The following is a 27,432-nucleotide window of genomic DNA, read 5'->3' as shown; positions in this document are numbered from 1 at the left end:
CAGAGAGAGGCAGAGAGGCAGAGAGGCAGAGAGGCAGAGAGGCAGAGAGGCAGAGAGGCAGAGAGGCAGAGAGGCAGAGAGGCAGAGAGGCAGAGGCAGGAGGCAGATCTCTGAGTTAGTGTCCAGCCTGGTCTAGAGTGAGTTTTAGGACATCCAGGGATACACAGAGAAACCCTGTCAACAAAAACAAAAAACAAAAAACAAAAAACAAAACAAAAAACGAAAACAAAATTGTCAGCATAAATTTTGTTAGGAGTGTTTAAACCTTAGCAGGTATTAATGTTTTAAAATTAATATTCATCACTAAATATGAACAAAATAACTATTCATATACTATTTTTATTATCAAAATGAAAATATTAAAGAAATTCTTTGCCTTTTTTTCCCCCTGCAGGGTTTGGGATTGAACCCAAGGCCTTTTGTACACTAGACAAGTTCTGCCACAGACCTACACATTTGTAGCCCTTACTTTTTTGAAAGAGTTTCACTATGTAGTCCAGGCTGGCCTTCAATTTATAATCTTTCTTTTTTACCTGCTAGGATTATAGGTGTGGGCCTCTATGCACACTTTACAGATAATTCTTTTAATCGAGGCTCTTATTCTATAGTTCAGGCTGGCCTGGAATTCACTTTACAGACTAGTCTGGCCTTGAACTTGTGGTAAGTCTCCCAACTCTGCCTTCCAAGTGCTAGGATTACAGGCATGCACTAAAATCCCCAACCCTTCACAAACAGTTCTCATAGAGCCTCCAGAGGCTAGGAAAGCTGCTGTACTTCAGCACCCTGTTCCAAGGCTGGATCTGGTTACATTCCGGATGGGTGGTCTGTGTGGGCCACTGGCTTCCTGTAGAGCAAGCAAGTTTTTGTCATGTACCCAGGATCTTCAATTTGGCATGTCAATGTAGCATGGGATAGGCTGGCCTGCCTGGCACAGACAGTCTCGTTTGTATGTTTTGGGTACAGTGAACCTCTCTTACCAGTTCTGTGGGTGATGGGAACCATCCCCAGTCCAAGTTCCCAGACACCAGTCAAGAAGCCAACCCAACAGAACTTTCACAGAAGGGCAGCAGGCCTGCCATGCTAACCCCTCTGTACAGGATCCCACCACCACGGAGAGTAAATGGCCCCAAACATCCTCAGGCTGTGGCTGAGAAACTCGAGAAGCACTGGGCCCAGCCCTGAGCCTGTGAGGACTAGTCTGCTGGGTGTCCTTTCCTTAGCTCACTGTGATGCGCCCTGTGTCTTCATCTGGCTGGTGTCTCGTTGGTTCAAGACTCCATCATCACTCCAGATTCAACCCAAGGATGAAAACACTGAAGCCCAGCAGTGGGCACGCACTGAAATGCCGGAGGCCACTTTAAGATGATCAATTTTGGGGATTTTCACTGTCATTGCTTTTCCTAGTAATTTGATCTTTTTGATTTTTATGTATGACTACATGGAATTTAAGATCACTTGAGGTTGCAATTAGTTTTAAAATTCTGTGGCTCAGTAACCCGTGAGAGATTCTACTGTCTTCATGGTAGCCCCAGAAAGCCAAGGGCTCACCTCCCTGGCTACCACAGAGCTGCGTCTTACAGTTGCTTTTATGAAGGACACTCCTCTTCATCCCTCCAAAGACGAAAAGTGAAGACAGTCTTTGGCTTCACGGTCCTCTTCCCTGGGAAAGGCAGGGAGGGGCCTGGCGGCAGCATGCTGGGGTCCTCCCTCTGTGAGAGGTGTTTCTCAGGGAATTCCCACGTCTCCTGGGGGCTGTCCAGCAGAGTGAAGCTGGTTTTATTTTTATTTTAAAGCTTTTTCAATGGGAAAAATGAGACTTGTTGCTATTGATAGCTGCTTCTCACAGCCGTGTGGAACTAGCTGGAATTCTTGTCATTTTCCTTCTAAAAAGAACTAAATCAGGACTTTACAACCCTTGTTTTTGAGGGAGACATCGAGTTCTCAGCATGATTCGGCTTTTACTTAGATCAGTGGGGCTAAGAGGAAACATGAGAGTCACAGCTAACTTTAGTCCTCAGAAGAAAAGCAAATCTACCTGAAATTTGTGCAAAGTTTAGAGTGGGCACAGCCCCGATGGATTGGAGAGAGGCAGCGTACAGGCAGGGGAACCTGCTTAGAGTCCTGCTCACATCTGCACATCTGTACTGGGCAGGGTTGTGGGGTGTAGTGAGCAGAGCTCTAGTGGGCCTTCACCTTCCAAGCAGTGCAACAGTGAAATCCTGTCCTCCTTTGAGAACCACATAGTAACAGCTGTTTATCTCTGAATCTGTATAGCACTGGGCCTGTGTATGTGTATATGTATGTGTATGTGTATGTGTGTGTGGGGGTGTGAACTTGCATGCATACATGTGCATGTGTGCCAGAGGTGACCTTGGGTGTCATCCTCAGGAATGGTGTCCACCTTCTTAAGTAACCTGGAGTAATTAATTATGCTAGGCTGGCTGGCTCAGTCACAGAGGTCCTCCTGTCTTCACATCCACAGCCCTGGGAGCACACACAGGCCTGTGCTGTCACCACTAGTGACTCTGGGGATTAATCCAGGCCCCAATCCTTGTGTGACGGGCACTTCACTGCCTGAGTCCCTCTACGCTCCAGCTCTAGGTTTATAGAATTTTGAGAGAAGGTTCTTACTATGTAGTTCAGGCTGGTCTTGAACATGCCACCTTTCTACCTCAGCTCCTTTGTGCTGGGATTACTGGTGTGGTGTGTACTATCACACTTGGCTCCAGCTCCATCCAGTACTGCAGGGCCATTCTGGCCTGGCCTTCCATAGCCACAACTCCCTTCTGGCTTCCATGATCCTCTGTATCTAACCATTTTGATTCTCTGTTCTGAATGCCTCCCCTCACCAATGTGAACTTTGAACCCAAAGATTTGTGCTCAGAGAGGGTAACCTCAGTTGCCGTGAGTGTTCCTTTGCTGTGGGTATGTGTCTAAGGTTCTCTGCAGTTAGGAAAGACACATTCACAGGACTGTGTGGGCTTTGTTAGCCTGTGTGCAGAACACACAGCTCTTGAGTTTTCCCTGACGTGTACCTGTTTGAGCAGGGTGTATGTGGCACTGCATTGCTTTCAGTGTGAGCAGGGGTGGGGTGGGGGGGTCCATTTTCTCAGAACCTGCTTTATACGCATTTTCTCACTGGTGGTGATCTCAAGGCCTACAGAGCCCCTCCCTGTGTCTTTCGCTCTGTACTGTAGGCTTCTAACCTAGGGAAGCACTGTCTAGTCTCCCATATCCCTTTGATAGCAGCCTTCTGGACTCTCCAGTCTGGTTTGCATTGGGGAAGGGGCAGCTTGTGGTTTCAGCGGCTTCAGTCCATGCGTGGTCCACTCACTTTGTGACCCCTGCTGAAGCAGGACACCATGGTGCTGTGAATGTGTGGTGGAGCAAAGCTGCTTATCTCATAGCAGCCAGGACAGCTGGAAGAACGAGGAAGGGCCAGAGGCAGATCATGTACCTCAGGCACACCCCAGCCCCAGGCTTCATCCAGTGGAACCCTCCTAACGTTTCCACCGCCCCCCCCAGAACCCATCAAATCACTAACTGCGTTGTGTTTCTCTCCCTCCCTCCCTCCCTCCCTCCCTCCCTCTCTCTCTCCCTCCCTCCCTCCCTCCCTCTCTCTCTCTATCTCTCTCTGTGGTATATGCCACAGTGCAAATGTGGCAATAAGAGGATACTTAATGAGAGTTAGTTCTCTCTTCCTACTATGTGGGTTCCAGGGATTCAGCCTAGATCAATGGGCTTGGTGGCAAGCACCTTTACTCACTAAGTAACTCTCTATATAATTCATGGATCATAAATCTACACACAGACTAATCTGTTGATGAGCTTGAAGGCCCATGATCAGACACTTCCTGCCTCAGCCTCCTGAGTATCTGGGACATTTAACGTGTCCCATGCTTCCATTTTTGTGTCTTTGGAGGCCTGCAAAGCACTGAACTTTTGTTGTCTTTCTTTATTCTGGTTTCTTTCTGCATCCTTCCTGCCTAAATGTTGAGATAGGTCTGATGCGGTGGTAAGGATAGTTTTTGTTGTTATTGCTTGTTTTCCATTTCTAGTTTTTAGCTTCTTCTCCAGCCCACGTGGCTTTGGGAATAAATAAAAACTTGTCGCAGAGTCCCTACCCAGCATAGGTGTGCTGTTGCTGCGATTGTGTGACATGCTGTATGACACTGCCACCCATCAAGGGGTCTCCCTTTCCCCATTTGGAGAATGCAGCCAGCCTTCAGTGTTTCCTGAGACCTCAGACTCAGGTGTAATGAAGGATAACTTTTCATTTTCTGTCCAAGCAATCAGCCTGTTCTCTGTGTGTGTGTACACACCTGTGTTAGAGCATGTGCTGTAGGTTTAGCATGCCATGAACATGTTTCACATATTGAGAACTGTTTCTGCTGGGCATGGTTGCACACACCTTTAATCCCAGCACTCAGGAGGCCTCTGCAGATATCTGTGAGATTGAGGCCATCTGGTTTGCAGAGGAAGTTCTAGGCCAGTCAGGATCACATAGAGAGACCCTGTCTCAAAACGACAAAAAGAAAAAAAACTAGAAAGAGAGCTTTTGCATAAATAAAAATTTTGTGATTTCATATTTCAGAATGCAAGTGACCCATACCTTGTTCTTATATAGTATATAATGTTTTAAATATCCAGTAGTGTGGCGTAGTATAATTTTGAAAATGAATGGTATATGTTGAGACCATCCAGCAAATACCTGTTGCTGGAAGTCCAGTGTTAAACTTTGTCTGACCTGACCAACTGACTGATCCCAAGTGACCTTTTCTTCTCCCCTCTAGTCCCCGGCGCTACTTCCTACTGTCCTCTCAGATGGCCATCCACCCTGAGTACAGAGAGGAACTAGAAGCCCTCCAGGCCAAACACCAAGAGTCAGTGTTAGTCCTAGACAAATGCACCAATCTCTCGGAGGGCGTCCAGTCCGTGCGAAAGCGCTGCCACCAGCACCAGGTCTTCGATTACCCCCAAGTGCTGCAGGTGAGTGCCACTTGGAGCTTGCCAGGCTCGGGGGTGTGGGGTGGGAGGTGGGATCGCTGCCTGCTGCCGTGGAGTGAAACTGACTCCGTCCCAGGAGCTGCTTCCCATAAGTAACTGGGGTATCACCCCAGGGGAAAAGATGCAACTCCTCACTGGAGGGGTAGACCACGGGGAGCCCGAGTGAACGAGGTGTTTATGTTGTGTGGGGCTGCTTGCTCTGTAAAGGTGAGATATCCTTTTGGATACTCACTGTACTTCAAAAATGCAAATCCTCTAGAATTCTAAGAAGCTGTATAGGCTAGGAGCACACATGTTTCTTGCTTTTACCCCGTGTTGATGACTGGTACAGAAGTGAGCTTCTGTAAGGCGGCCAGTTGCATCTCTAGACGACGACAGCCCACAGGGGGTGCCTGGCTTTCCCTGGGCACTCAGGCCTGCTCTGAGTGCTCTTGCTGTGGAACATTGTGTCACTCCCAGCACACACTTCACTTCCATCACAGACAACGCTCTTGGGGACCGTTTGTAGGCAGAATATTTGACATCCTAGGGCATGGTGCCAGGAAAGGAGAGTCACAGCCCTGCTCACTTAAGCCATTAAAATCGAGACACGTTGGTTCAAGAACTATCAAGGAGATGAGGTAATTTTTATATATTTATATATTTGCTAATTTTTTTTAAATCTCCAGGGAGCTGGCCCACCCTGAAGTTGTTAAAATACTCTCTCAGGAAGTACTGCCTCCCTCTGGAGTTTCTGGCTGGTAATGGTGGAGATGCAGCCGGTGTTTATAGTAACCTTTGTCTGGACAGGAAGAGCGATCCGCGTGTGTCCACATCTGGCCGCGGCGTCTCGGCAGTCCAGGCACTGTGCATGTCTCACTCACCCCTCAGCCGCTGTTCTTCTGTATCAAATCCAGAGGCACTGCGACACTGACTTTCTCATTGTTTTTTTCCCGACCTTTCCCTTTCCATAATGTTATTTATTTTTAAACAAAAATTTTTATGGAACTGTTTTGTGTGAACATGTACGTACATGTGTGTTGCATGTACACATGCACACGCCACAGTCAGAGGACAACTGTGCCAAGTTGCCATGCTCCTCCCACCCTGTGGGTGTCTGGGTCAAACTTAGGTCATCAGGCCGAGCAGGAGGTGTCTCCATTGGCCGAGCCATCTTACCAGCCCCAGTAGAACCATCATGTGGCTCAGGAATCAGTTTTAAGATAGAATTTCCTTTTTTAAAATATCATTTACTTTGTGTTGGGGGGAAAGGGGCAACAGGATATCTTAAAAAAAAAAAATAGCTTCGCTATATAGCCCATGTAGGCTTTAAACTCACTCTCCCCCTGCCTCATCTTCCCAAATTCTGAGATTATCAATAGGAGCCACTTTGCCTGGCTTTTTCCTTTCTTCATCCTTTCATTTCCTCCTGAAGAGACAGAAAGTGGGGAACCTGGGAGTAAGAGAAATAGGGTCTCAGGGTCTCGTTCTGGGGTGCAGTGCCCGTGGCACCTGTGCTTTCTCTGTACAGTTTCCGTGTTCCCAGCATTCCCCACATTGAGAATAAGATGAATGGACGAGGAAGAGGTTCTTGTTGGTGGTGGTTTTGTTGTTGTTATTTTTGAAACAGGGTTTCTCTATGTAGCCTTGGCTGTCCTGGAACTCACTCTGTAGAGAAGGCTGGCCTCGAACTCAGAGATCCATCGGCCCCCACCTCTGCCCCCACCTCCGCCTCCCAAGTGCTGGATTAAAGGCATGCACCACCACCACCTGGCTGAAGAAGAGATTTTTTTTTTTTGAGAGTTCACTTTTGTTGGACTTTTTGTTTCTAGATAGAACTTACCATTTTAATGCCTTCTCAAGGCTGTGTGCCTTTAATGAATTCCTTCTAGAGGCAAACACTGCAAGGGCCTTGGTGACTCAAAGGAGGACAGAAAGTTTGGACCTTCCTGCCCCATTGCAGGGTGGGCTGAAGTTGGGGCTTGGCAGAGTTGAGACCATAGGCCACGCGTGTGTACACAGTTCATCAGCACTAGTGGAAGCCAGTCTGCAGGACCTGGTGTCATCATCTGACCAAAGGAAGACTGATGCTAGCTCTGAACATGTGCAAAACACTAGTCCCAGTGGCACTGGGGTTGTACTGAAAAGTTAAGGTGGGGAGCTCTGCAGGTAGCTGAGTGTTTCCTTTGTCACAGGTGTGAGGACAGCTAGCTGGTCCTAGATGCCTCGGCACTGCATAGCTTTAATCCCTGGGGAATGGCATAATGCTCAAGGATCCAAGGCCTGCTCGCTAACCCTTAGCCTCTCTCGTGTTGCTGCAGGAGGCTACTTTTTGTACGGTCCTTCGAGGAGCTCGGCTGGGCCAGGCAGTGCTGAGCGATGTCCTACAGGCTGGTTGTGTCCCAGTTGTCATTGCAGACTCTTATATTCTGCCTTTCTCTGAAGTTCTGGACTGGAAGAGGTAGGTGTACCATCTAGTGAACCGTAGCTGCTGGCTTGGCCAACATTGGAAAGAAAGGTCTCTCAGGTCAGTATGATGCATGCCTAGGTTTGAGAAGTAACTGCAGGTTGAGTGTGCCTAACTTGTAAGTCAGAGACCTTCCAAAGCCTGAAGCTTTTGAGCATTGTCACGAATGCCACAGGTCTACAGTTCCACACTTGGCTTTATGCAACAGCTCACAGTCATGGAGGTAGTAGATATAAGATCAAAGTACCTGGGACTCGTGCATGAGAGTGACAGTGACATAATGAAGCCCATTAGTTAAGAGAAACACATGACCTTGAGAGTGGCCACACTGTGTGAGCGCTGCACATACTGCTTGGCACACTCCTCTTCCTCCTCCTTCTCATCTTCCTCTTCCTCTTCTTCATCTTCCTCCTCCTCCTCTTCTTCTTCCTCCTCTTCCTCCTTCCTTCTTCCTCTTCCTCCTCCTCTTCCTCTTTTTAGCAGACTTAATTTATTTTATTTTTCTTGCATAAAAACCCTTATGTGGTAGGCACAGCTGGAGCCTGCGGCCTCTGGGAGACTCTGGTGTGGGTTTTCACAAGATGATCAGTGAGTTCCTGATAAGGAGACTTGGTGAACACAGCCTTTTTCAGAGGTCAGGGGTCAGGTAGCTGTCGGTCTTGGAGATGGCATCAAAGGTGGCAGCAGAGAAGCCTCTGGCTGAAGTGTAGCAGTCATCTATACCAGCCATCCTCAGTAGCAGCTTCTTGAGCACAGGAGCAGAGACAATGCCAGTGCCTCTAGGGGCAGGGATGAGGCACATCAACACAGAGCCACAGTGGTCTGTCACCTTGCATGGAACAGTGCGGGCTTGCCAATCTTGTTCCCTCAGTAGCCTCTCCCCACAAGGATGATGGATAGCTTGGCCAAGCTGATGGCCCCTCAGATGGTAGTGGCAACCTCCTTGGAGGTTAACACCACGATCAACATGACCAATATAGTCCCCAATAGTGACAAAGGCCTTGAACCTGGTATGCTGGCTTGGCACAGTCCTTCAGAGCTTCTGACTGGCCAAGAGGATTCTGTTGCCAACACTGAGCTCATGTGCTGGGGCACAGCCCTCCAGTCCTCCAGGGAGCAGCCGCTCATTGCCCTGCTGTCCTTCCCCAAGTCGTCCATACATTTTTCGAATATATTGAAGTTTGAACATTTTATAGCCACTGAAGTTAGCATGGAAAGGTATACTGTACATTGAGTTTGTATGTGTAACAAATGCACAGAACATAAACAAATCTTCATATTTAGACTGAAGTCCCAAGTTATGTTCATGCAAATATTCCTAAAGGGAAGATACCTGGGACTAGGCCTAGGCTGCATGTCCCCAGCTGCCATTACTCCAGCCTCACTGCAGTGTCTTCCATCAGACTTAGCACATGGGCCTAGAACCATTCAGAGTTCAGTGGGCCAAACCCACAGGCTGGCTTAATTTACATGTTAAGTTGTGCAGTGCTGAGTGATTGCAGAGACTGACTGCTTACACCTAAGATGCTCACACCCTGACTCCATAAAGCAGCTACCCCTGGGCTGGTGCAGTCTGGACACAGCTGGAGACTTTCTGACCTTACTTATTCCAGGGGTTCTGGATGGAAGCGCCCAGGTATCCAGGCTCAGACCTGCAGTCCAGCCTACTGTCTGCTAGTGGGAAGACTCTGCCTCCAGAAAGCCTGGAGATTCCAGGACAGACGGACAAACGCAAATTCTGCTTGGATATATTCACAGGAGTTGCCCTCTGGTATTTCCACAAGACTTTGGTGGAAGACTATTGAAGTTTAGTGTCTTTGCCACAAATATTTAATTGCTTTCTTCTCTACCAACTCTTTATGATAATTTATCCAAGTACAATAGCAAAGACATTTGAACAACTTAAATGGTACTAATTGGCTAACTTATCATTCATAGTACATTTATTAGAAAGCCTACTGTTAATATGATAGCATTTTATAGTCTAGTAATAGGATAGTTTCTCCTTCTGAGGAGGTTGGAATCTAGTGGTGAAGAATAGCAGGATTCAGGTCCTGCATCCTTTATCTGAAATGCTGGGGCCAGAGTGTTTTGGACTGTAGATTGTTGTGGATTTTGGAATATCTACATACATGGAATGATGCCTCTTGTGGAGGGAACCAAATGTAAACATGAAATTCATATTCCATAGGCTGCTCATGCAGGCAGCCTCCAAGTAAATCACATGATAGTTTTAATAATTCTGTGCATGAAACAGAGTCTTGTGGTGTGCATGTCCCACATGTGGTGTCACACTGATGATCAACACACCAGACTGGGAAGCATTTGGGGTCTTGGAGTTTTGAGTTGGCATGGCCAACCCGTGTAACCTTAGCAGATGCACGTGTAGAGGGTAGAGGGCTGTGCGGACCCAGATAGGAGCAGGAGCCTGCCTACTTGAAGGAGAAGCATGAAGTCTTTCTATAATCTTAGGGGCGTGAGACGCTGCTGCCAGCATTTATCCACGCCAGAAAGCATTTATTGAGCACCTGCTGTTTGCCAGTACTGTAGTAATTAGTTTTCTGTTCCTGGATAAGATACGCTGACCTAAAGCAACTTGTGGAAGAAAGGGGTTTTTTGGCTTATAGTTCTCAACCTTCCTAATGCAATTAATACTACCTTAATATAGTTCCTTATGTTGTGGTGACCCCAAGCATAAAATTATTTTTGTTGCTACCTCATAACTTTAATTTTGCTACCAAAGCTCTCAAAATATACCATTGTAATGTAAATATCTGATACGTAAGATATCTGATGTGCAGCCCCTGGGAAAGTGTCGTCCACCCCTCCAGGGTTGTGAACTGCTGCTCTAGAAGGTTAGAGTCCATTAGTGGTGGCTGGGCATGGCAGCAAGACAGAATGCTGAGAGATCATATCTCCAATCAAAGGCACAAGGCAGAGCAGAGCTGGAAGCAGGAGGGGCCATGGACTCTCCCCCACCCCCAGAGCATACTCCAGCAAGGCTGCACTTCCCCCTTAAGCTCCCGAAACGGTACCACCGTTGAACCTAGCATTCAAAATCTGAGCCTACGGGGGCATTTCTTTTAAACTATCCCCGTCACAGTCAGCCACAGGGTCTCCAAGAGTGAGGTCAGGCCTTTGTTTGAGGACATTTCCTCCTTACTGATGGCAGAGCAGACACACTGGTTCCCAGCTGCTGTGATGTAACTGGTAGACTCTGGCTGGGCGGTGCTAGTACAGTGAGACTTGGTGAGGGCCTTGGAGAGGGGTGATGTAGCGGCTGTGAGAGGATAGCTACAGATCAGGGTCAGCTCAGTGCTGAGTTATGGGTGAGCAGCAGGAGGACGCTGGAGTCAGGGCTCTGATGTCAGACAACCAGCTCTTACTGGCTGACTTTGAAATGATGGCAGATTAATTCATCCTTTTAGTTCGTCACTCCATCTCTGTTGCAAAAATCATTTACGTATTTATTTACTTAAAAATCACTTATCCATGAAGTCCTGGCTGTGTGCAGGCCACGTGCTGAGTGCTCTGGGTACAGCGGTGGGTGGACTCACCTAGTGGGCGGAGTGCGAGCTAGGTCTTAGCGAGCTAGGTTTGGCTGCACAGCACCCTGTGCTTCTGGAAGTCCATGCCAGTCTCCCTTTCTCTATCCTTATTCCAAGTCTGTGAGTGACTCCTGTGTGGCATGGGGCAAAGGAAGGCCCCGCCTCTCTGCAGCTTCTCTTCTGTGCAGCTCTGCCACCTCTGCAGGGGCTCAGTCCTTCTTCCTGCTCCTGCGCTTGCTTCCTGTCACTTACTGACCCATAGACTGCATGGCCTGTGGAGCTTAATCGGCTTCTCAGGACTTTGCCTCCACCTCCTAGTGGTTTCCCGTCTCAGCCCTGAGTCCTCCGTGGCCTCCAAGGTCCCTTGTGTGCCTCACTACAACCCACCCTCCCCCTCTCTGCTTGGCTCACGTTCTCTCCATCCTGTTTACTCTGTGGCAGCCACAGGGGCCTCCTAGCAAGCTGTTCCTGGACCATGCCCAACACGATGCTTCCTTGGCCTTTCACTCATTAGCCCGGTGCCTGAAGCTCTCTTCCCACAGGCCTTCTCATGCCCTGTTCACCCCTCATTTTCTTCTGACGTTCTCTGTTGAATTGTCAGTTCCCAGTGCATAGTAGGTCTGTCATAAGTAAGTGCTAAATCGGGATGGATTTGTGTAGAAGCTAAATGGGTGGGGGTGGGGTGGGGCTAGTTGTTAATTCAGTAAACACTAAGAAGGGTAAGGATAGACCGGGAGGCATCATTTTTGCATCATGCAAAGGCCCTGTGGCAGGACAGAAGTTGTCATGGTTGGTGACAGTGATGCCAGGGAGGACAGAGCAGACGAGAAAGATGCACAACTGAAGGAGCTTTGGGCTTTCTGCTGTGAGATTGAAATAGGACAGCATAAAGTGTTGTTTTCTGAAAAGGGCTGTGCACATGTAATAGTGCTGTTGTCTCCAGGGCATCTGTGGTCGTTCCAGAGGAAAAGATGTCAGATGTGTACAGCATCCTGCAGAACATCCCACAAAGGCAGATTGAAGAGATGCAGAGACAGGTAAGAGGCTGAGCTGAGACACCTGGCTGGGGAGGGACTGAGGGCTGCCGCTTGGACAGTGGCTTGGATACAGAGGGCCTTCAGCCAAGTGCATCGTATCAGCTATCAGGGCGGGACAATTAGGCCAGTTGCTTCAAGTAAGGTTTAGATTAGTGGTTCTCAACCTGTAGGGTATAGCCTCTTTGGGGTCACATATCAGATAACAGATATTTACATTACTATTCATAACAGTAGCAAAATTACAGTTATGAAGTAGCAACAAAATAATTTTATGGTTGGTGGTCACCACAACATGGGGAACTAACTGTATTAAGGGGTCACAGCATTAGGTAGGTTGAGAACCACTAGTTTAGATTAATGATGGGTTTAGGCTGTGCTGTGGACCCCGCTATGGTTTCAGGGTACCAGGTGATAGCAGATGACTGAGCAAGACAGCCAGGGAAGCAGGGCAGCACGTTTGTTTGGCTGTGTCCTAAGGAAGACAGTGTTTGTGACAAATGGTCTCATTCCTGGTTCACGGTTTTCCTGCCTCCCTCTGCAGACCTCTCCTTACCCTTTGACCCTTCCCTGGGCAGTTCTCTGGCTGCCTGGATAGCACCACCATCCTATTCATGGGTCCCCATTCCATCTCATTGCTTTCTCTCCTAAAGGAGCCTGACCAGGCTTCAGTGCCAAGCAAGTTACATTTAAACGGTGGCCCTGAACTCAGTGCTGGGATTGTCTCTCTGTGTCTTTGTCTTTGTATGGATTTTTAATGTTTTAATCTTTATTAGAATTATCTGCATGAGACAGAGGGATGGCTTAGTCAGTAAAATGCGTGTCAGTCACTGCAAGCATGAGGAGCTGAGTGTGTATCCGTAGGACTCATGTAATAAACCAGGCTTGGAGACACACACCCATAACTCTAGTGCTGCTGAGGTGGACACAGGCAGATCCCTGAAGCTCATTCTAGTGAGGCTTAAGGTTAGAGATACCTTGTCTCAAATGAAGAAATACAGAACTACATAAAGGTAGGGAGGGATCAAGGAAAGACCTGATGTAGACCTCTAGCTTCTACACATATAACACATACACATACACACACACACACACAGAACAGACACACATACACACACACACACACACACACATAGAGACACATTCACACACATACAGACACACACACATGCACACGTGTACACAGGAGTCTCTCTGCATGCAGCCCATGCTTTTAGCCTAGCTCCTCACCCTTGGCCAAGTGGCCAGAGAGCAGGCTATCTGGATGAAGTCAGGCAGTCCCCCAGCTGTGGCATGAGGGGATGGAGAGCTACCTGCTTCCTTTGCTCTGCTCAGCCCTCCTGGGTACCCTGCCTCCCACTGCTTTACAGCATCCAGGGATTTTGGAGAAGGAAAACGGCTGCGCCTGGTCCCACCTTTTGTACTTTGGTGTTGTATTAGTAATTTTTCATTCACTCTGACAAATACTGGAGATAATTACATTACAAAGAGAAAAGGGTTGATTTGGCTTATAGTTCTGCAGATTCTGGCCTATGGCTGGGTGGACTTGTGGCTGGGTAGAGGGACGTCAGGTCACAGTGGAGTACAGAGCTGAGCAGAGAGTTTCACTTCTTGTACAGTGTGAAGAGAGGAGAGAAAGAGCTAGAGCCCCGCGATGTCTTTCAAGGGTGCATCCCCGGGACCTGAGCAACCCCCTCCCTTCCTGAAAGCTTTAAGCCCTGCCCCCATACTGCAGTCAGGGGTCAAGCCTTTAACACAGGCCTCACGTGATAGTGCCGCTAAGTATCTTCTCACACAGTGATTGGCCTGGGTCTCCTGAGTGGAATACCAGCCTGCACCCTTAGATCAGGCTCTGCTTCCTGTGGGCCCTGGAAAGCCCTTCTGAAGAGCTTCGTGCCATCCCAGTAGAGAACAGATTGCAGGTTCCTGATGCTGGTAGCTTCTCACAGCCCACTTGTGCTTGCTGGGAGGTTCTGGGCTTCCTGTTACTACTCACTGTTGATCTCATCGGAGCTTTGTGAATCTGGGAATCTGTCTGGAGATTGTCAGATCTCCACCATAAACCCATAGCACTGGGGGAAAAGCTGCCCCTGAAGAACCTGGGTGTTTGGTTCTTTTTGTTTCTTTTAATAATTATTTATTTTTAATTTTTAGATATAATCTCACTCTATACCAGACTGGCCTTGGCCTCATAGAGATCCATCCACTTCTGCCTCCAGTGTGCTGGGGTGGAAGGCATTGTCTCCACACCCTAGCTGATAGTATCTTCATTTACTAGGTTAATTATAGAATCATCCACTAAATAAAATTGCACCTCACGTAAGATTCTACTATGGGAATGTTAGAAAGAAGCTAGGCCTGGGGAGGTGAGCAGCTCTGTCTAGTCTCCCCTTGCCCTGCCAGCCCCATGCTGAGAGGGATCACTTATGTTCTGGACCATTTAACTCCGTGGAAGGCTTGTCTCTGGCAGGAGCAGTACCCTCCTAGCCAACCCTGATATTTAAGAGGTCATCTCTGAATACCTCAGATCACAAGGGCCCTGACTTCTGCTGGTGGGCCCCTCCCCTCACACCAGCTCTGGGGCTCCTCTGCCTGCTCTCTCACCCCTCCCTGCTTCCCAGTCTTCATTTAGCTGGGACTGTTCCCCAACTGTCCCAGGTGCTCTAGGGTAACCATCAGCCTGTCTGCCTTTCCTCAGGGTTCGTGTTCCCCAAGTGGCCTCTTATGTCTCCTCCCCCTGCTCCCCCATTTCTGAGCTGGACTGGTCCCAGGTAACAAGCTTGGATTAATTTCCCAGTTCCATATAAAGGCTGACAAAACTGAGCTCTGACTACACACCAGTCGCACCTGCACCTCCTACCCCTCCTACAAGCGGTAAAGCTTCCAGCATCCCTCGTCATTGCCTTAAGTTCTCCTCAGTGAGAACCGTCGGCTTTAGTTGAGATCCACTAGTTCCACTGATAACATGTCGCCTCTCAGTTTGGAGAGTATTAGTGTCATGTCACTATAAAGATGTCCTGAAGCTTAGAAAGAAGGTTTGGTGGCTCACGTCTAATGTCTGTCAGCTCACTGGTTTGGCCTCCCATGTTAATGGTAGGGACATGTGATGGGGTAAGTGGTCATGAGAGAGCAAGATGGGGGAGGTGTTGAGCCCCACAGCATCCTTCCAGGGCATGCCCACTCTGAGTACCCCTTGCACTTCACCCCTTAAAGGCCACAGTGCTCTCCACTGCCACCATATGAGGACCAAGCCTTTACATTTGGGTCTTTGGGAGACTCACCAAGGTGTACACTGCTCTGTAACTGCACACGCTGCCTTTGCCTTCTGTGTACACCTGTCAGTTGAGGGTCACCTTGGCTGCCTTCTGTGTACACCTGTCAGTTGAGCGTCACCTTGGTTGCAGTGTTAAAGCTGCTCATACATCTCAGTGGATCCTCCCTGGGAGTGCAGCTTCAGGTCACTTTGTAATCTAGGCATGTGCTTTGTGGAGAAAACAATCACTGGGCCTCCTACCTCCCTGCCAGGAGAGAGGTCAGCATGAACTGACACCAGGGCTTGACATCATCCTGAGAAAATTAGAGCAAGAGCTTAACAAGATGCAGGAACAGTTGTCGCCAGCAGGGGTCTCCCTCTACTTTTAAGTGACTAATTTTCCTGCCAGGGATTTAAGTCTGTGAGAAATCCCCAATGCCAGGAACTGCTTGCTTCTCAAGGGACACAGTCCTCACTGCTGTTCTCTAGAGACCATTTTGTTCAAGTGACAGTGCAGGCATTTGCGCTACATGGGACAGCACCCATGACACACACACATGCACACATGCATTCATGCACTCACTGAGGGGGAGGTGGATTAAAACTAACTGAATATAAATATAAAAGAAAGGCTATGATCTGAGTGTTGTATAGTCATTATCATCGTAACCATTACTGTTGGCATAAAGGAGAGGGTTATGGAGCGGCTATACCTACGGACAGAGCTCTAGCCTTAACTGAGCCAAAGCTATGAGGAAGCCAATAGTTATGAAGAAGACCATAACAGAGAGAAGCCCCTCCGTAGATAATTCTGAAAAATCCCTGAGAGCAACGTGAACAAGACAGCACTGGGAAGTCTAGCTGTGACCTGCATGGCTTCAGGAGAGATGTTGAAAGCAATCTCTTCAGTTAGTGGATGTGAGCTGGCTCTCACTTGAACTTTATTGTATCCTGTGCTAATTAACTAGTTAATTGATTTATTGAAGCCCTAATTGGTTTTTTTGGGGGGGGGATTATGGGCCATAGTAAGGCTTTGTGACTCTGGTTACAAGGGCAAAATTCATCTTGGGGTGCAGTTTACCCACAGAGCTGGTTGGGAAGATGGTGTCCAAGTTCTAGAATACACTAAGCTCAAACAGACGGATGGCACTCAGGAGCAGTTGCCAGGCAGGTTGGCTGGGAGGCAGCCTTCCCAGTAGGTCTTAGAGATGAGCTTTGTTATGTTAAAGGCAGGAGAAAGTTTGCAGCTAAATGTCTCTCTACAGTCAAATGGCACTTTCATACCCCAGCCTCCCTGGAATCACAAGAGAAAGCATGCAGTCTCCTGTCTCCGAAGGCTGGGGAGACGCTGGACTGGCTGGTTAGAAATGTTTATGTGAAGGGGAAAAGGTGTAAGTGGACCCCTGATTTATCTGTTGAGCAGAGTTCCCAACACTGTTTTATTGCTCAGTGGCTCCACAAGCAGTGACCTCTAACCCTAGCAACACTAGGAGGTGGAAGTCAGGAGCCTGCCTCGCCTTTGAACTCTCCTTTGTACTCAGCTGACCAGAGGCCTTCGAGGTGGCAGGGACTTGACCATCTTGTCTTCTGGTCGCCAGCACTCAGGAAAACCGAAGCAGCGAGTTTCTGCTCTGTTGCATCTCACTGTAGTTTGTGGTTGCCTAGGAGATATGCCACATCTGTGTGCTGCAGGGGAGCCTTGGGGATGGTGGCATCTGAGTAGGGGATGGACAGGCCACTGCTTAGCAAGTGAGCCCAGGGGTGCGGCACCCAGACAGAGCCAGAGAGGCCACAAGGCAAGAGAGTTGTGCCCGTCTGTGCCTGTGCCCACGTGCTTCATGTGTGGGCGAGCAACTCGAGGGTTCTCTAGTTTGCCTCATTTATACAGAATCTCCATGCACTGAATTCCAGGATTTGGTTTCCATAGCCACAGCTGTTTTGATGCCCCAACCTTGAAGGGAGGAGGGCAGTGTCACACAAATTATTTGAGTCTGAGATGGGTCAGAGCTCTCAGCAGAGCAGCCAGGCCAGAAGTGTTGTAGGCTTCCTTCCCTGCAGCAGATCTGCACAGATGGTGCAGGTTCTTCAGGACACAGTGCCTTTGTTTTGTTTTTCATGGCCTGCATTCCCGGTCTCAGTATCAACGAATATACCATTTCTCCAAAGCTGTTATTAGTGGGGACCTCAATCCTTAAATTAAAGTTTAATCTGGTAAACATATCTAATTAAAAAATATATTGGTTCATTTTTGTCTTAACAGTGTTTTCTGTTTGGTCTATATTTCTTTTTTGTTTGTTTGTTTAGATTTACTTATTTTTATTTTGTGCATGGGAGTGTTTGCTCACATATTTTGTCAGTGTGCCACCCCAGTGCCTGGCCCATGGAGATTAGAGGAGGATGCCAGGTCCCCGAGAAACGGAGCTACAGACAGTTGTGAGCCACCTTGTGGGTGCAGGGAATTAACTGCTGGGCCCAGGCCGTTGTTCCAGCCCCTTAAGCTTTCAGTTTTGAAAGCGTTCTGCAAGTCCCTCATGTGTCTAGACTCCTCAGCCACCCAGACTCTGTGTTATCCACGGATCCCCTGTGCTGCTGGCCTGTCTTGTCCCTAAGGTTGTCTGGCAGTCTGCCCATTATCCCTACCCCAGCATACCCCAGTTTACAAAGCAGATTCTTTCTACAGGAGGGAGATAGACTGTTGGAAGAGTCAGCTTTTACATGCAGTAATCTTCCAAAGACTACACAGCCAAGGCAGGCAGGGCATACACTGTTCTGCCACAAATGCGCTCAGACCCCAGGGCCATTTGGCCTGGGCTGTGGATGAAGTCAGGTCGCATTCCCAGCCACTCAGGCTGACCTCCCATCACCTCACCTAGCCTCCTCCCCAGCGAGGTTGCTTGAGATATTTCAAGCTGGACAGTCCTGGAAATACATTAGGAAGAAAGGGTGTCATTGCTAATTTCTGGGGTCAGTGCTGTAATCCATGTAATTCTCACCCCTCTCCCCAGCCGTGAAATGGAGAATTTTTTATTTACCCAAGTGAGAGCCTGAGATGGCACAGAGGCAAAGGAGCTTGTGTGCAAACCTGACAACCTTAGTGCCATCCCTAGAATTCATGAGGCGGAGGAAGGCACCAATTCCTGCATGTTGTCCTCTGACCTCCAAATGGTATCAGTGTTACACACATGTACACACACACACACTCAGTACTTCACATATACTCAACATGCACATGCATATATGATAAATAAATTGGTACATTATATTTTTGGAATTACACATACTCTCATACAAATATACATATAAGAAATAAATTAGATTATACTCTTGGAACTACACACACTCACACATGTACACATGTAATAAATTAATAGATTATAGTCTTGAAAATAAACAATACACATGTAATAAATAGAGGATTATACTCTTAGAATTACACTCAAACACACTAACATTCTCACATACACATATACATGTAATAAATTAGTATATTATATTCTTTTTTTTTTTGGTTTTATTTTTGTTTTTCGAGATGGTTTCTCTGTATAGCCCTGGCTGTCCTGGAACTCACTCTGTAGACCAGGCTGGCCTCGAACTCAGTAATCCTCCTGCCTTTGCCTCCTGAGTGCTGGGATTAAAGGCGTGTGCCACCACACCAGCTAGTATATTATATTCTTGGAAGCACACATGCTAACACATACACACATGAAACAATTTCCCTTCAATTCTGATAGGCTACTCTGCTGTCTTCTTCAACTTGGCTTTCCAGCTTGCTCTTAGAACGTATGGGGCTGGCAGAGCAGCTCAGTGGTAGAACACTTGCCTCACATACACAAGGTCCTGATTTTAGACCCCAGCACGACCAGAGAAGAAAAATGCTACTGTGTCACTTCCCTCAGAGGGAGCACTTTCTGGGCTGGAATTCTTCCTTTGAAAGGAGAAGTGAGTTCTGACACCCAGAGGCCCTGTGGTCGATAGGAGAGCCTTGCTGAGGGTTACCACTTGGGGGAGATTTTCAATGCATGTTTTTTCAGTAGTACTGTGTATTCTGTGTTTGAGTTTTTCCGTGTATATAACCCCACACTGTGAGGGACCAATCCATGCAGTTGTTTAAAGCAGGGTAAATAAGGACTGCTTTAATCGGCATCTTAAGGGAGAACATTGCTCTGTGTGTATGTTAAAACTTTTTTTTGAAACTTTGGTATTAGGAACCTTGTTGGAAAAAGACGTTTACCAAGTATCTGATGGGAAGCCAAGAAAAGCATTTTAATAGAACTGTCTCAGATTTATAGTTCACTGGGGCTTGTAAATAAATTTTCCTGTCTTTAAGATTTGGACTGATTTGCAGTTGTTTGGTATAGCTTCTGAGATTTAAATCCTTGAGGTCCAGATGGAGAGACCATAAAGCCGTGTTCTCTGGCAGCCTTGGTATATCTTGTCCATGTGCAAGCATAACTGGGTAGTGGCACAGCTTGGCTAGCCTGCTGTGATGCCAGTGTCCGTTCAGTGCTTGGCTTTTCTACGGAAATGTACTTAACTATCCAATGAATTTATATATACACACACACGTGGGTGTATGTAGTGTGTGTTTTGTCTTTGTATGAGCACATGTCTGCACATGTGTGTGCAGGCCAGAAGTTGACATCTCATACATCACTGCCCCTCTTACATTTCTGAATCAGGGGCTCTCACTGAACTTGGTGCTCATTAATTAGCTCCACTGGCTGGCCAGCAAGTCCCAGAGATCCTCTTGACTTTGCCCCTCACTCCCCTGACCCCCAGCACTGGCTACAGATCTGTACCACTGTGCATTCCGTCTTACATGGGTGCTGGAGATCCAGTCTCAGGTCCTTCTGTTTGTACAGCAGTCACTCTGCTGAGTTAGCTCTCACCCCAGGAGCATAGACTTTGTTCCTAGCATGTGTTGGCGTGTAGGAATGCAGCCTGTTTTTTCACAGGGGACCTCAAGTTACTGGCACAAATGTCAACAACAATGAGAAATCCTAGGTCGGGAGTGTTACATACCCAGTTGTCCTGAAGACCATCAGGAGTGTCTCCCAGAGGAGAGCAGGTCAGGCGGAAGGAGGCTTCGACACAGGGCACTGTGCTAGAGAAGGGGGATGGGCTGTGACGCCCTTGTCTTCCACTGGAGAGCTGGTTGGTAAGTGGGAGTACAGTGAAGCACCCCTGTCTGCCGGGGAGGACTCAGTACCAGCAGCAGAGGGCTTCATGGTGAGTTAGGAGGAAGGGGTGGTCGCTTGGCGAGGAGTGGCTTCTGGGAGAAAGGAGGCTAGGTAGTTGAAGGTTTGTAAAAATCAAATCTTAGAAATTATCCAGGCATTCCTCAGACTTTACAAATGACTGGTAAGGCCTGGGGCACCAGTAACCTTGAGGACATGTCTGATAGCCAGAGCACTGGAGCCCAGGTCACAAGGCGTCTAGTCGGGTATTTTGAGTTTTGTTTTTATGTGACATACAGCAGTATTTTCCAGCCTGCAGTGAGCTGAGTTCAATTCAGTGGGTCACAACTGGCATCTTTTTCTTTTTTTCTTTTTCTTTTTTAAAGAATAGGAAACTATCAGAGTGTTATATGGTGAAGGTAACTATTTCCTGAAACATTGGCTTCCGTCTTGGGTTTTTGGCCGGGGTATAGCTCAGTGGTAGAGCACTTGCCGAGCATATACAAGGCCCTGTGCTCAATACTTAGACGAAAGTTTTCAAAATAATCTGTCTTAACTTCCCATAGAAAGCATATTTGTATGTTTTAACTATGAGTCCTGATCAAAACTGTTTTAAAAATGTACTAGTGGGAAGCTCACGGTCTGTGAGTGGGAGAGACCTGAATTTGGACACTCAAGCCCATCTCATGTTGATGAGCTCTGTCATGGGCCAGTTCCTTAACTTCCCAGGCTTCAGCTTTCCAGTGGAAGCCAGGCTGGGTAAGACTGCCTAGAGGTCTCGTCCACCGAATGAGATCATGGATTTAAAGCATGTGGGTTCTGGCCCCAGCTCCTTGCTGGCGGTCATTTGGGAACTCCCTGGGGCCTGCATCTGAATTTGGGGAAGTGCCTCCCAGTAAGGAGCATGGCCTTCAGGAACCACAGTGAGTTAGTGTGCGGATGTGTTATGCATTTGCTCCTGGGCTTGGAAACTTGAAACAGAATGGAGTCCTGTGGGCTCGGGTGTGCTCCCTAAGTCTTGGCATGGAGGTAGTCACCTCTGTTCTTCCCTCAGGATCAACAGGGCTCACAGGGAGATAAACACTGATCCCCTGGTCGGCCTTTTTGTTTTAATTCTCTGTTACAACTTTCCCCCTTGCCAGTGAAATGATTTTTTGCTAATTTTTCCCTTCATCTTCTGATCTCTTCTCTGTCACGTGATGATTTTTATTCATTTTTTTTTTTTGGTGGGCGTGCTAAACATTAAAAACAAAGTAAACAGAGAAAATTAAAATCCAGGTTCACATCTAGGGCATGGACAGCTGTGAAGGCCTTCATGGAGTGGATGTGAGGCCCAGGCAGGGGACTTGGGTCACATCTTCAGAAACAGTAGTCACACCCCGCTGGAGAAAATGTGTTTTAGGGCAGGGTTTTTCTCTACTTTCTGCTTTTCCCCTTCTCTCTGTTCCCTCAGCCACCTTTCCCGACCCCTTCCTTGCCAGGCCAGTTCTGTCTCCTATCTGAAGTTCTACTAGAGAGCAGAGACGAGTCTCAGCCCCCAGACGCTTCAGGCCAGGGGCTAAAACACTCCCATAAATCTGAGGCTCATTTTAGTGCCATGTGAAGCCGTGTGAAGGGCTGCTCTCTGTGGCCCCTGCCCTCTCGCTTTATGGCTGCTTTGCCTCTTCTCTATAAAGAGGCCCAATGGAGTCATTTGGAAATTCTTATCAGTTTGCTGACAGCTATATGGGCCTTTCTGCTGAGTCCGGGAGCTCAAGCAGGCGTGTGAAATTTTTGATATTAAAACTGAAGAAAACTGCCAGGCAGAAGAGACTGGGCAGTGCAGTGGCAATCTGGGGGAGACAGACGAGGCTAGCCAAGTCAGTAACCCTGTGGATCTGACCTCACTGTTGGCCGTTGGTAGGGAGGTACTCAGGATGAAGATGGGATAGAAAGGGCCTTCTAGAAGCTTCCATCTTTAACTCCGTGCTGACAAATGCTGTTTCCCTGGCAACTTGCCTTCCTAGCGGGAGGTAGGCAAGTCCAGGGGTCTGGGGTGGCCAGATTGGCAGCTGTTTCTTTTCCTAAAAGCAATGTCTGGCTAGCTCCAGCTTGCGGTCTATGTGTCCGCAGCTTTGCTGTTATTGAAGTTAAAGGAACGTTGCTGAGTCTGCTTCCCTGCCCTTTAGACCCCTCCTCAGCAATCCTCCCCTAGTGCTTTGTGGAGGCCCCAGGCCCATCAGTGCCTGAGCCTCTGCCCTCCCCTGCACAGACAAGAGGCTGGAAGCTGCCCTTCCTCACCTTTCCACTTTCCCTTTCTTCCTTTGCTGGAAAACTCTTGTGGTAACCGAAGGGAAGGAAAAGCCATTACCTGGACTGAGGCCAGTAGCTTGATGGGAGCTTCAAAATCTTTGGCATCTCCCACCCAGAATGCTTTTCCAGGCATTTTGAGCCTCTTCCCTCAGTTTCCCAGCCTTGCCATGGGTATGTGTGTGTGTGTGTGTGTGTGTGTGTGTGTGTGTGTGTGAGTGAGAGGGTGTCCTCTGTCCCCCTGCTCTGCTGAGGGCCTTAGGAGGGACATGGTGATGATAAGTCAAGTCAGTGGACATATATACACATGCACATACAATATGCACACATATACACATACATATACACATATCTGTACCCCTTTCTGTCATAGACATTATCTTTCCTTTTTCTAGGAGTTTTGAATATTAACAGTTTTGCAAGCATGTTCAATTTAAAGCAGCCATTTAGCTTGAGATTGAGACAAAAGCAAAGGGTGTTTGTGGTGTGGCAACCAGGCTGACTCATGCAGCTGTCATGCAGAGTTGGGCAAACAATGAAGACACTGGTTCTGTTACTACTCATACACCTTCTAAGGGAGCGTTGTGATAGTCAAAAACTAAAGGACAACTAAACCAGAGTATCCCAGACTCCGAAATGGTAGACCTACCTTCTCACTGTTTCCATCTGACAAATTCATATTCTCTGATTTAAAATAATGAAGTGGATATATCTTATACCATGCTTTTAACATTTTTAGAGCCATCATTTTATTTTATGTGTATGGATAATTTGCCTGCATGTCTGTTTGCATAACATATGACTGCCTGGTGCCTTCGACAGCCAGAGAAGGTATTGAATCCCTTAGGAACAGAGTTACAGATGGTTGGGAGCCGCCCTGTGGGTGCTAGGAACAAACTCAGGTCCTCTGCAATGCAGCAAGTGCTATGAAGCAGTGTGCATCCTTTCCAGCCCTGCTTACACTGTAACTCTGACCAAACTGAGTGCTGCAAGTGTGAAGTCGTAAATAAGTGGTTGGGCCTCTTTAGGGGTTCAGGGAGGACCATGTGCCACTGTTTCCTTCTTGGGCATCAGCAGAGAAACTTGTCTAAAGCTAACCACAGGTTAATCCTTCATAATGGGTCCCCAACATGAGGCCCGGCTTCGGGAAATGGCCTCTCTAATAAAAGGTATTAAACATTAATTTGTAGCCTGTGTAAGAATTGTCTTAGTCTTTGAGCTGGTGTCCCATAGGGTGAGACTATTTATTAAGTTCCTCAGAATTCCTTATAGGAAATGTCATTGTAGGATTTGTGAATTCATTATACAATATGTTTTCAACTCTTCAGTAAGAGTTAAACTGATTCATAAAGTAAGCTGTTTTGTTTATTTACACAACATGGTGTATGTTTAATATGCTACTGTCTTTGACACCCGTTGAAGTAAAGGATTTCTGTCTGGAGTTATAAACGCTGAGGCTAGGCTTTGCATATCGATAGGAATTGTCTCTCAGCATTGCAGGCGCTTAGAGAATTTGACGTTGCATAATTATTGGGACTGATGTGATTTATAATTTTATAACAGTGCGATTCTTCTTATGCTGGGTTGTGGGTCTTTGGCGCATAAGGCAATGATTACATGCATTGATTTCATTATTGTCGCATAAAGTCTGCTAACACTGAATGACTCCAGGAGCAGTGACAGTGTGGCTCTCCATCACCATTACTGGCAACATAGTGTTCTTCCTTATGGACACTTAAGAGCTGGTTTGTCACATTTAAACATGACTTACAGTTGGCACGCTGCTTAGTGGAGAGCGCTCACCTAGCATGCGCAGGCCCTGGGCTCAGTTCTCCAGCACCACAAACTAACTGTGCTTATTGTCCATGGCAGTAAGGACAATACGAAAGGACACGTGACAACATGGTTTGCTGGACACCCTTCAGGCCCTGGTGCTCTTACTAGAAGGAACAGTATTTTCTTTTTAAGTGTTTGAAATTCACATTTATGTTGAGGTGAATTCAAATTTTAGCCTAATTGGATCAGGCCTTGAGATGCTTGCACGGGTATTACTTTAGAAAGAGCCTTGAGCTTTGCTTGTGGCTTTGAGCTTCGGGTTAGGGTTGAGTGTGGCTGTATGGCATTCTGAGAAAGGGACAGCAAACTCCAGAGCTGGTGAGCGGTAGAAGACTGGTGCAGCGTGTAGACTACAGGTCAGACTGCAAATTCTTCTGCTCTCTTCAGCTGAGACTAACCAGATCAGTCAGACGTCAATATTTCCCCGGATCTAATTCTCTGTCAAGCTCTGGGCAGACTGGCTTTGACATGGCCACAAGTATCATCCTTGGAGTCCTAAGAAATTTCAGAGAAGAAGGCCTCAGGTTTCTTAAACACTCAGCTGCTGAAATGATTTTAAGGATAAGGTGCAGGAGGGCTCAGAATCCCCACTGTGAAGAGCTTTCTGAGTCATAGTTTAGGCACTTGGAACTCATGAGAGAACTCTCTAATATACCGCAGGCAGGTTTCTTGAGGCCTTTGTGTAATAGCCTACAGTCATCCTAGTTCATAGCTCACTCAGGTGACAAATGGTAGGGGCAAAAAGAGAGCCACCAACACCACACTACTCAGAGTCCTGCTCTGGCGCAAGCACAGAAGGCTTTTCCTTTGGGATCCCCAGACTTCATCAGAAAGAGAGCAGGGGTTGGCTCTCCAGCAGCCAGCCGTTCATAGAGGACTGGGGCTCTACTCAAGTAGACCAGTGACTCTCCTCTTTTTTTCCCCTTGGAATGAATGTGTGTTACAGTAGAAAGGGCAGTAAGATCATCTGACTGCTGAGTTCACATCCATACCAATAGAAAGAGCCTGCACCTCCCTACCACTGTCTGCAGATGTTCACTAAAGAAAATGGGAGAGGGCCCCGTGCCAGTATAGTAGCTTTGGGGGTGAGTAAGCTTTTGGTTGTCTTTTCAGTCAGTTCACATGGTGTGTGTGTGTGTGTGTGTGTGTGTGTGTGTGTGTGTGTGTGTGTGTGCGTGCGCGCGCGCGCGCTATTTTAATTAACAGGAGCAGGCATTTCAAGTGGGCCTGCTTGGAATAAGGCTTGTTTTATATTTACCTTCTCTAGTCAAACAAACACATGCTCTCTTTCTCCTGGTTTTAGCATAGCAAACACGGGAAATCTCACCCCAGGCAGATTCCTTTATAGCTGGTTGGCCCAAGTTGTAGTCTTATTTGTTTATTTTTGATGACAGACCTTGATTAAAGGTTTCCAGTGCACCTTTCAGCTCTTTCATGAAGCCAGCCGGGAGGGAGAGAAGGCTGGTCAGCTGCGGGCCCTGAAGAAGCTCCTTATCTGGCCTGGATAACAGTGGGATTTGGTGGCAGGATGACTCCGAAATCTTAGCAGGCAGAATGCAGTCTCTAGCCTCTTTGTTGAGAGAGTTGGGCAAACATAATTTTATTGGTCAGTGGCTCCTGCTTTAGTAACCTTTCACCTCTGTGGCTCTTGAAGGTGCAGGCCACTGGCCGGCCTTGCCTTTGAACTCCTCAAGGCTCCTGCCTCCTCAAAGGCTCCCAGTCAGGGTTGGTGTTTTGCTTAGGACCTCACCTCACAGCAGGGCCTCAGCCGTTGGAAACTGATCCACCCTCAGAGCGTTGACATACTTGAAGGTGACACCCCTGAGACTGGAGACCTATGGCTTTCTATTTCAGGACCTGTCTGTCACATGTCAAGAAGCATGACTCAGGCTTCCCCCTTTCCTCCTCTCCACGGGACGGGAGGTCATCACCCTGGGGTATTTCCTAAGAGTGATCACAGAGCCCTCTCTTACCCCATTCTCTCCCAACTTTGCCCAAGGCATTTATTTTGGGAGAGTTTTGAAGACTGCAGAAACATGCAAATCCTAAGCTGCCCTCAGTGTCCAGGAGTGTCACTGATGTCACAAAGACCGTGGGGCTCGAATGTTTTGTCCTGATGCCTCATATCATACAAGCCAGAGTCATAAGACAGCCCAGCACCCCCCAAACCCCCTCTTTGAGGAACAACTTGATCTTGCAAGAGAACAGAAAGAACAGAGGTTGCCTTCCCACCTCTGCCCTCTCGTCCCTGTGTAACTCCTGCCCAAGGAACAGGAGTCCAAATGTTGCTATTTAGAGGCAGCTCTGGGGGCACAGGCATTAGAAGGTTTCAGCTTACCATCTCTGGCAAAGAACCAAACTTGTCATTCCAAAAATATTTAGTGGAAATCCATCTTCTGCTGGTGATGTCTTTAGCCTCGATGAGGTCCTGGGTGGAGGGACCTCACTCAGTCAAGGCCCTATGTTTTCCCAGAATCCAACAGCATACTGTTGATAATCGCATTGTCTTTTGGAGAGAAGATGACAGTGTGCTGGGGTCTGTGTTCGGTACCAAGGCTACACTGTACCTGCCTTTGACCCTCTGCCCTCCTGTGGTCATAAGAAGTGTTTTGGGGGCTGGCGAGATGGCTCAGTGGTTAAGAGCGCCGACTGCTCTTCTGGAGGTCCCGAGTTCAAATCCCAGCAACCACATGGTGGCTCACAACCATCTGTAACGAAATCTGATGCCCTCTTCTGGAGTGTCTGAAGACAGCTACAGTGTACTTATAATAAATAAATAAATAAATAAATAAATAAATCTAAAAAAAAATTAAAAAAAAAAGCAAAAAACAATTGTTTTAGC

General features: G+C 47.6%; 1 protein-coding gene across 1 annotated transcript in view; it reads left to right on the top strand.

Annotated features, from left to right (window-relative positions):
• Window positions 1-27,432, top strand: part of Ext2 (exostosin glycosyltransferase 2) — a 127,386-nt gene that overhangs the window by 20,932 nt on the left and 79,022 nt on the right. The window contains exons 5-7 of the mRNA XM_021184765.1: window positions 4,794-4,989; window positions 7,308-7,447; window positions 11,945-12,038. Coding sequence (XP_021040424.1) covers window positions 4,794-4,989; window positions 7,308-7,447; window positions 11,945-12,038 — 430 coding nt within the window. The remainder of the gene's footprint in view (window positions 1-4,793; window positions 4,990-7,307; window positions 7,448-11,944; window positions 12,039-27,432) is intronic.

The sequence above is a fragment of the Mus caroli genome, chromosome 2, assembly GCF_900094665.2.
Source record: "Mus caroli chromosome 2, CAROLI_EIJ_v1.1, whole genome shotgun sequence".
NCBI lineage: Eukaryota > Metazoa > Chordata > Mammalia > Rodentia > Muridae > Mus > Mus caroli.
This window is presented reverse-complemented; position numbering and strand designations above follow the sequence as displayed.